The 9,959-nt window shown below is 47.6% G+C and overlaps 1 protein-coding gene across 2 annotated transcripts; it reads right to left on the reverse strand.

Annotated features, from left to right (window-relative positions):
• Positions 1-422: 422 nt before the first annotated feature.
• On the reverse strand, positions 423-9,912 carry Champ1 (chromosome alignment maintaining phosphoprotein 1). Of its 2 annotated transcripts, none has more exons than XM_021234407.2 (2): positions 9,799-9,912; positions 423-3,970 (listed from the first exon to the last, which is right to left on the reverse strand). In XM_021234407.2, the coding sequence occupies exon 2, from the start codon at positions 3,944-3,946 to the stop codon at positions 1,595-1,597; it is 2,352 nt and encodes a 783-aa protein (XP_021090066.1). In that variant the 5' UTR covers positions 3,947-3,970; positions 9,799-9,912; the 3' UTR covers positions 423-1,594. The 2 variants fall into 2 exon arrangements, with proteins under 2 accessions (XP_021090066.1, XP_012977904.1); XM_013122450.3 differs by having other exon boundaries at positions 9,776-9,912.
• Positions 9,913-9,959: the final 47 nt, after the last annotated feature.

A 9,959-nucleotide genomic window follows, 5' to 3' on the forward strand; every position in this document is an offset into this window, starting at 1 on the left:
CTGAGAAGATGGAGATACTCACGGCATCAGTGAAGCGCACCTGGGGTACTCGGAGGGCATTTTCAGGAGTGGGTCATGAAGGCTCTGCTCTGGCCAGTGGTTTCAACCACTAGCAGATCAAACGCTGGGTCTACTCTTGGGAGGTGGCGGCACACTTGGAGGAAGGTTCGGCACTGGGGACGTACCTTTGAGTGATGTACCTTGACCCGGGTCCTTCTCCACATCTCTTCTTTCTCCTGGATGCCGTGAGGTGAGCAATGTTTCTCTGCCTTGCCCTTCCTCCACATCACGGGCCTACAAGCCATCGACACCTCCCAACCCATAAGCCAAAACAAGCCTTTTCCAAACTGTCTTCCTCAGGTATCTGATAGTGACAGAAGTCAGACTATAATGCAATTATTAAAAGAAAGCACATGAAGATGTTAACATGAAAGCCTTTTTAATCTGATAAACATTTAACAAAATATGTTAGAATACTCATCCATGAAGAGAAACAAGGTATTTACAAGGAAAAAACTATGCGAAACAAAATCAAAATGTTTCTACAGGAATGCCTTTTGAGACAGGGTTTCACTATGCTCCCAGGCAGGGCTCAAGTGATCCCCCTGCCTCAGCCTCTCCTGTAACTGAGGCTAGTGTATACTTCCTCACTATCTATTCATTCATTGAACTGTGAGTCGGGAAGACTTTCAGCTCCTACTCATTACCCAGGTCTTGAGCCCCAGCAGGGAGCGTGCAAGGCCGAGGAGTAGGAGGCACAAACTCTAACTCGTTTGGCAATTATGGATCATCTGCTAACATGAGCTGGCAGAGAAGTGAGTGAGGACCAAGACACAAGGAAGACACAACTGGAAATAACTGCAGCTAAGCATGACCTTAGTTATGTGGTCGCAGAAAATACCAAATCCCCTTAGGTACTACTCAATGTCCTTTCAGCAGAAAACCAGTGACCCCTAAGACTCCAGCTCCACAACACCCAGGAAAGTATTAAAGATTCTTACACTGATTTTACATGAAGGAAGAGGCTATGAAACATGATTCAAAAGTTCTTGTAAGGGTAACAAAATTTTTCTTGGATGTACTTTTCATGCTCATTTTTTTAAAAAGATATTGGGGATTGAACCATGGAACAGTTAGTATTCAAAACATGCTAGGCAAGTGCTCTACCACTGAGCCCTCTACCTAATAATTTTCATGATCTGAAATCAATTACACACACACACACACACACACACACAGAGAGAGAGAGAGAGAGAGAGAGAGAGAGAGAGAGAGAGAGAGAGAGAGAGAGAGAGAGAGAGGAGAAAGGTTTCAATTAGGTTTAAACTTGTTTACGAAATGAACTGCCTATCTCCTCCCACACTTTGTATTATGACTAAAGTGAGTTTAAGGATAATGAGTTATATCCATCTGGAATACATAACAGAAATGTATTGACTTATAAAATAGCCATCCACATAAACAAGAGCTCATATGAAAAAAATAACCAAGTGCGTGTTCTCTATAACAGGACACACTAACAGCGTCTACTAGGCTATTCAGCAAGCTGGAGTTTGGCAAACAATACAGTAGAGCAGGTACTGCTGTTTGAAAGTCACATCTGTGGCTCCTCCAATGGCGACTCAAGAGCTTCCATCAGCTTCTTATTTGCCTCTTCATTATGCCGGCTTTGACAATGAGTTAAGTGTTTCTTAAAGCCTCTTGGGAAATTTGACTCAAAATTACACCGTGGACATTTAAGTAAACTTTGCCCGTGGGCTGCTACATGATTTTTAAGAAGAGACTCCAAAAGAAATGCTTTCCCACAAATTGTGCACTTGTATGGGCTATGGACATTGTGCTTATTAACTAAGTGATGCAAAACAGCACCTTTTTTCATGGCACGACAGCAACAAATTTTGCAATAATATTTCCCTTTTCCACGCTTCATGTATTTTGCAATCTCCTCCTCAGAAATGAACGCCTCCTTCTCCTCGGTGAACTGAAGCACACTTTTGGACTGCTCTGGACTACTCATCTCCATTTTGTTTTCTTTGCCAAAATCAATAGATTCTACATCTACCTGTTCTTGGTCACTGCTGGACTCCTGGCCCTTGATGTCTATGGTGTCTAAGTCTGTTCTGACGTACTCACTGCTACTGAGCTCAGCATCTGAGTTCTCTTGGCTGTCTTTCTTGAGCTTCTTGGAAGAAGGAAATAAAGCATCCTCTAACAGTTTCTTGGGTGTAGCCAGAAGGCCCTCCTGGACCAGACTATCACATTTCGCATCATCCACAGCCTCCAGCTGTAGCTCGTCACTAAGCTCAGTGGTCTTCTGATCATCGGAGAACACAGCAGGTTTGAGCTCAGGGAAAAGCACATGCTTCCGAGACTCTGGGAAAAGTGCACGTTTCCGTGGCTCAGGAGAAGCAGGAAGGACTGTTTTGGGGGGCTCAGGAAACAGTGTGGACTTCCTAGGCTCAGCATCAATAGAGAGGACAGGCTTCCAAATGTCTGAGGTCACCTTTGGGGGCTCAGATGAGCCAGGAGAAGCATGTTTTCGTGCCTCGGGGAAGACACTGGGCTTCTGAGACTCTGGAATGAAGGAGGTCTCGGGAGACCCACGCGAACTTTTCTGGGACTCAGAGAAGTCAAATGAAGCAGGAGAGCTTTTCCGCTGGTCAGGAGAAAGCTTCCGAAAGTCTGGGGACCCTGAAGGCTTCCTGAGCTCCGGAGACCCTGCTGGACTTCGGATCTCGGGAGAGAGAGGCGGGCCTGGTCTGCGAAGCTCAGGAGGCACAGGGGGAGCCGCCTTCCAGTGTTCAGATGGCAAAGCAAGAGGCGTCTTTCGGAGCTCAGGGGGACCAGCTTTCCATGACTCTGGGGATGTGGGGGGTGTTTTCCAGGAACCAGATGAGACTGAAGACTTCCAGGATGCAGTGGACACAGGTGGAGCTGGCTTCCAAGACCCAGGCAATACAGATGGTATTGGCTTCCAAGGTCCAGTGGACACAGATGGAGCAGGTTTAGATGACTTCCAAGGTCCTGATGTCGCTGAAGGACTGGATTTCCAAGGCCGAGGAGAACCAGGTGGTCCTGGCTTCCAGGAACCTGGTGACACTGCTGGGGCAGGTCTCCGTGGCTCTGAAGTGATGGCAGGGAATGGCTTCCTTGGCTCAGGAGACTCTGATGGGGATGGCTTCCGAGACTCAGGAGATGCAGTTAGGGATGGCCCCCAAGGTTCAGGAGATGTGGCCAGAACTGGTGACTCTGGAGACAAGGCAGAAGGGGGAGCCCCTGTATCTGCAAAGGGAGAAAGCTTCTGGGGTTTGGAACTAACAAGAGCAGACTTGACAGACTCAGGGGAAGCAGGGGTAGGCTTCTGCAGCTCTAAAACCGAGCTGGCTGTGTCTAGGTGTTCAGGAGAGGAAGCAGGAGCAGTTTTGGAGGCCTCAGCAGGAAGACAAGGTGCCTGTGGCTCAGGAGAAACGGGGCCAGAATCGTGAGGCTCCAGGGCAGGAGGAACAGACTTCTGTGGCTCTGGAGACAAACTCGGATCAGTTTTCTGTGTTTCTACGGGGAGGGCTGGAGTGGGCCTCGCTTCTGCTGGGTCAAAGGCTGTGCTCTGGTGTTCAGGAAGGGAAGGGCTTTTCACAGACTGGGCCTCTTTGCTCTGGTCCTTTGGCTTGTCACTGCACTTCTCTGCGGCCGAGTGTTTGGCTGTGATGTGGTAGTACACGTTGGAGTACATCTTGCTGGTGAAGAAGCACGCATGGCAGTGGAAGAGCTTTGCACTCTTCTGGTAAAATATCAGCTTGCCGAGCCCTCCGGCGTCCATGTCATCACAGAACTCGGGGTGGATGGAGCCCATGTGCAGCTGCACATTCTCGTAGTCGGTGCCTCTGAAGCCACAGTGGTCACACTCCAAGCTTAACGATGGCTTGTGCAGTTCCGGAAACACTTCCATCTTCCGCTAATGCAAATGGCTGCTCTGTAACGAGGGAGAGGGAGAGGGAGAGGGAGAGGGAGAGGGAGAGGGAGAGGGAGAGGGAGAGGGAGAGGGAGAGGGAGAGGGAGAGGGAGAGGGAGAGGGAGAGGGAGAGGGAGAGGGAGAGGGAGAGGGAGAGGGAGAGGGAGAGGGAGAGGGAGAGGGAGAGGGAGAGGGAGAGGGAGAGGGAGAGAGAGAGAGACTGATTATTGCAGGGACACTGTCCTGAGTAAACACTCACTGCACAGCTTCAAGTCCAGAAGGCAGGCTGCTTTAAGTTCCGCAGCCCGCCATGAGGGAGACTGAGTCCTAACTCTCTGGGTTTTATTTTTACAGATCGTCTCACATGATCCTCCTAACAGCATCACTCAAGTATTATTTTCATCTATAGGTAAAGAAACTGCCTTTTCAGAGAAACCAACCGACTTGACTTCCTCTAGTCCAGGGTTAGGACTCTGTTTCTCAAGAATGAACTTTCTGTAGCTTTACACTTAGATCCTAACCCTGAATCTACAAGCTGCCAACACACGAAGGTGATGATGCACATCTTAAATCCAGGAAGAAACTTTAGATCCTTTCCAGGAAATTAGAAAGTAGACATGGAATGGCTGTTTTAACCTGATCCTTGCTGGACTTTCTTTGAGTTAAGACCCTACAGTGCTCTCCAGAGCACTCCAGCACGGCCAGACAGGGAACATTATGGAGGCTGGAACTGTAAGCCAGTGTTTTCACTGCAGCTAGTGTTACTGAGGAGAATGTTCAAGGACACAGCTCGTGACACACATGGCTCATACTACACTTATTTGTGTCTAACCACTTTAAGAGCCCATCTAGGACATTTTTATTAGAGAGCAAGCATAGAATTCCCTTCCAGTCTTTGTATATAGAATGTTTCTAGTAGATTACATGGTTCAAAGTACTTGATTACATTTAAAAATATGCAAGAGTACAGATGAGAAAGAATTCCCCAACTCCTCAAAACTGAATAAAATTAAAAGTCCTTGCTATACATAGGTGGTAACTAGTATCTCACTACGGATGCTTACCGTTTTCCTTTCTTCTTTAACTTTGTTTACTTCCTTTAAAAGAAAAAAAGCAGGGTGTTGCTAGGTAGCACTGGCTAACCACCTGAAAACTCAATACAATCCTCCTGCCTCAACCTCATGAGTACTGGGGATTACAGGAGCAACCCAACACACCAGCTTTACTATGTTTTTCGAGACAAGGGTTTCTCTGTGTAGAGCTGGCTATCCTGGACTTGCTTTGTAGACCAGGCTGGCCTTGAACTCACAGACATCCACCTGTCTCTGTCTCTGCTGGGATTAAAAGTATGTGCAGCCACCACCCAACTGGCCTCAAGTTCTTGATCCACCTGCCTAGACTTCCCACCTGCTAGGATTACAAACATACATCACCACATTTGGCTTAAGTTATGCTTTCTTACCCTATTTTATTTTAATCATGTAGTGTATTTTTTTTCTAATTTCAATTGTTTCATTCCTCTTTTTAGACACATATCCTTCGGTTTGCTGCTTTTCATTTTTATTTTATTTAAAAGTTTAAAAACTTGTTTTTACGATTTCATAGATATTACTGTACTTACATAATCCTCTCCATTCCAGTCATCCAATATTGTCACTCCCCCGTTAACTCATGGCTTATGTAATTTCAGGAAATATCTTTTTTAATTTATTAATTTTTATCTTATAGGCATTGATGCTTTGCCATGGGTGTCAGGTCCTCTGGAACTGGAATTACAGACAGTTGTGAGCTGCAATATGGATGCTGGGAACTGAACCCAGGTCCTCTGAAAGAGCAGCCAGTTCTCTTAATCACTGAGTCATCTCTCCAGCCCCCAATTTTAGGTAATATTAACCCACATTTTTGACAAGCACTCAGATTGTAGTGCAATGAGTTTGAGGCTGGCCTGGTCTACAGAGAGTTACAGGACAGCCAGGACTGTAATTCAGAGAAATCTTGTCTTGGTAAACAAACAAAAACCCCACAAAGACACAGATATTCTGTTCATCCCAGCCATCACTGACATCCATCGTGAATACTATAATCAAGAGGACGAGACAGAAAGCAAAAGGGCTCTGTGAGAAGGAAAACACTATTTGGCCAGGCACATCAACCACTGCCAATTCACTCCTGGTGAGTTCTAGCACAACTACCACCCTCCCCAACACCACTTTCATTCTGCAGCCCCGCCCTCTTCTTCTCAACCCACCTGCATGCACCTCTAAGTCATCTCCCAAACTCAAAAGCCCAATTAGTGTAAACTGCCTGCTCACAACTCCTTGCAGGACTAGACACCTTCAGTATAAATCTAAACATGGCACATGTCATTCTTTGGTCTAATTTCTGCCTTTCTCAGGTGCTATTCACATGTAATTCCCTGACTCTTCAAACTCCCCATCTTTCCCCAAGGCACTTTCTTCTCCTTTACATCTTGTTACCTTACCCAATAGGCAAGTCCATTGGTCCTCTGACAGGTCACCTTACAGCAAGGCACATCCCCACTCCCTCTCGCTTTCCCTTCAATCAGTCAGATGCACATTTCCCACAAACCCGTCACCACCTGTCACCTCAGCCTGACTGCATGCCAGGCCACAGCTCTCTAGAGCCAGGACAAGCCATCCACTTGTTCACCCCTGTGCTCAGGAAGGACTTGAGCAGTCACAACACCATCCCATGAAGACTGGGAACGTCCCAATCTTAAAACTCACAGACTTTAAAACTAGGGAAGACCTGTGTGCCCATTTCAAATATCAAGAGCTTGAAAAAGGATGAGAAGTTCAAGGTCACCCTCGGCAACAGACTGTGTTTCAAGCCTGGGATACACAGACTCCAATACACAGCCGAGGAAACAGAAGACCAACATTATAATGTCCTATTCAGTCAACATCAGGCAGGCAATCAGAACAAAGGATAAGATATCCTCAGACACCATGATCAAACAGAGAAGCCAGCACAATGAAGTTTCAGAATCCATGTATCAACTGCAGAAATCTAGGGTGCTCCTCCTGTCTCCAGCTCTAGATAAGCGTTTTCCCCCAAGACAAGGTTTCTCTGTGTAGCCCTGGCTGTCCTAGAACTCACTCTGTAGACCAGGCTGGCCTGGAACTCACAGAGATCTGTCCGCCTTTGCCCCCTGGAGTGTTGGAATTAAAGGCTGCACCACCGCCTTGGCCTCGGAAGTGGGCCAGAATACTTTTAAGAGTCTCTAATGGGGGCCGGGGATGTGGCTTAATGGAACAGCATTTGCCTAGCATTAGCAATGGAAATAAAGAGGAGAGGAATCCTAGCAAATATGGAAACACATCGTGCTGGCAAGAAGTGTTAAAAAATAATCACCATGAACACAGATGTGTAATGTCACTAAGGAAAATTTACGGGTAATACAGAAAAGTTTTACTTTTTGAAAAATGTATGTATCTGAGTATTTTGCTCACATTTATGTCTGTGCACTGACTCGTGCCTGGTACCATGGAGGTCAGGGTTACAGACAGTTGTGAGCTACTCTGTAGGTGGTGAGAATCAAACCTGAGTTCTCTGCAAGAACAAGTGTTCTTAACCATTGAACCAGCTCCCCAGTCCCAGAAAACAGCTTTATAAAATGATTCATCATGAACTGGAACAAGGTATTTTGTCAAGTAGTACCACAATGAGACATGAGCAATCAACACAGGACCAAAATGGCCTGGAGGACTTGGGCTCAGCCTCTTCATTTTACAGCAGAGAAAAACCCTCAGAAAGTATCTCTTTTCATTTTGTTAGCATTCGTAAGGGCTTTTTAAATGAAAAATAAAAAACTGTTTTCATACAATATATTCTGATCATAATTTGCCTTCCCCCAACTCCTCACAGATGCTCCCCAACAACTCAACTCCATACCCTTTCTTGAGAGGAAGTCACTCTTAAAGGCCTGATTTGAGTCTTTGCTAACAATGTCCACAGACTTGAACGTAGATGCCAGCACTGCCAACACTAACTGTAAAATTAACTCACTAACAGCACTCGGGAAGCAGAGGCAGGCGGATCTCTGTGAGTTCGAGGCCATTCTGGTCTACAGAGGGAGTTCCAAGAGAGCCTCCAAAACAATGCAGAGAAACCCTGTCTCGAAAAAACAAAAAACAAACAAACAAACAAAAAAACCCTCACTACCTCACTAAAGTATGAGATCTGACCACTGGTGCTGTTTGCCAGCTGACCACAGAGTAGTCTTCTACACAATGGTACACTATAAGGTGTCAGTTACACATCTACCCCCACATATTTTCTTCCTATTTGATAGTTTGTTGTTGTTGTTGTTTTGTTTTTAAAGACAAAGTCTCTCTGCATAGCTCTGGCTTTCCTGGAACTCACTATGTAGACCAGGCTGGCCTTGAACTCAAGAGATCCATCTGAATCTGCTTGTCAAGTACTGGGGATTAAAGGTGTGTGCCACCCTGCCCAGCCTTACTGAACATCTTTTAAAAGTACATTTTGGGGGCTGAGGAGTTGGCTCAGAGGTTCAGAACACTGGCTGCTCTTCCAGAGGTCCTGGGTTCAATTCCCAGCAAGCACATGGTGGCTCACAACCATCCATAATGAGATCTGATGCCCTCTTCTGGCATAAAGTCAACAAAACATTCATAATCATAAAATAAATAAATCTTTAATAATTCATCTTGATATTAAAAATTAAACACAGAACACGTGTAAGCTGACTGGCTGTCAACTCGTCACCCTGGGGAAGGGGAGCCTCAGATGAAGAATTGTCTCTATCTGATTGGCTTACAGGCAAGACAATGTGGGGCATTCTCTTGATTTCCAATGGATACAGAATTACCATCCCTAGACATGTAGGCCTTTGCTGGATCAGAAAGGCAGCTGAACTGCGAGAGCAAGCCAGTAAGCAGCTTCACTCCGTGTTTTCTGCTTGAGTCCCTGCCTCAAATCCCTCCACAACAGACTATCACCTGTAAGACGAACTCTTCCCGCGCCCAAATTATTTTTGATCACAGCAACGGAAAGCAAACCAGGACACTGGTTCTATTAGTCTGCACACATACTATGTAACACTGTTCTTCATGAAGAGCTGTTTCTTCTTTAAAGGTTATAATTTGGGGGGAGGGGGATCTGGTTTTGTGTCTAAAGAAAAACGGAACAGACACCACAAAAAACTCCCACGCTTCTACATATTTTTCCCAGTCTATTAACAATCTGCGTTAATTAGTGGGGTAATTTGTAACGGCTGATGCTTTCTGTTCCCTAGTGCCGGGATGGAACCCAAAGCCTCACTCTTGCTAAGCAAGGGCTCAACGGGCGAGCCGCAAGCCCAGCCTAACTCAGGACGTCCACGGTTTACGGGAGAGGCCGCTCCTGATGCTGCGGAGCGAGCTGCGCGTCACCTGTGCTCCACTGGGGTCCGCAGAGCAACTCCGCTGCTCCCAGAGTCCCTGACAAGCACGACCTGTTTACGTGGAGGGCGCCGAGCGACCTTGAGTTTAAATGGGAGGCAACGCTAGACTGGCCCCAGTTTGCAGCCCGCGGTCGGCCCTTCCTCGGAAACGCCGGGCTGGGCTCCCGGGACCAGGCTAACCCCGTACGTGGTCCACGTGGGGGTGTGGCTTCTGCTGAGGGTCGCCGACCCTTGGGGAGTTCCAGACCGACATTGACCCCTCCAACCCCGGCCAGCCCCCGAGGCGGCGAGCGGGAGGAGCCCGCGGTCCGCTCCGGCCTCCTCCAGGCCGCGCCGAGAGCACCGAGGCGCCCGCTCGCCCTCACCGAGGCGCCCGCCCACCCGCCTTCTGCAGCTCGTACCGAGGCGCCCGCCAGCTCCTCACCCTCCGGCGAGGTGTCCTGGAGTGAAGAGGAAACGCCCACAGGAAACGCCAGCCCGGCCGCACGGCCTCGGGAATGGCGGCTGGACCCAAGACCAGCCGGGAAGTATCGCGCGCTCGCACCGGAAGTGCCTTCGCATGCCTCCGGGTCTCCCCCCCACCCC

Source organism: Mesocricetus auratus, unplaced genomic scaffold (genome assembly GCF_017639785.1).
Source record: "Mesocricetus auratus isolate SY011 unplaced genomic scaffold, BCM_Maur_2.0 Super-Scaffold_100031, whole genome shotgun sequence".
Taxonomy (NCBI): domain Eukaryota; kingdom Metazoa; phylum Chordata; class Mammalia; order Rodentia; family Cricetidae; genus Mesocricetus; species Mesocricetus auratus.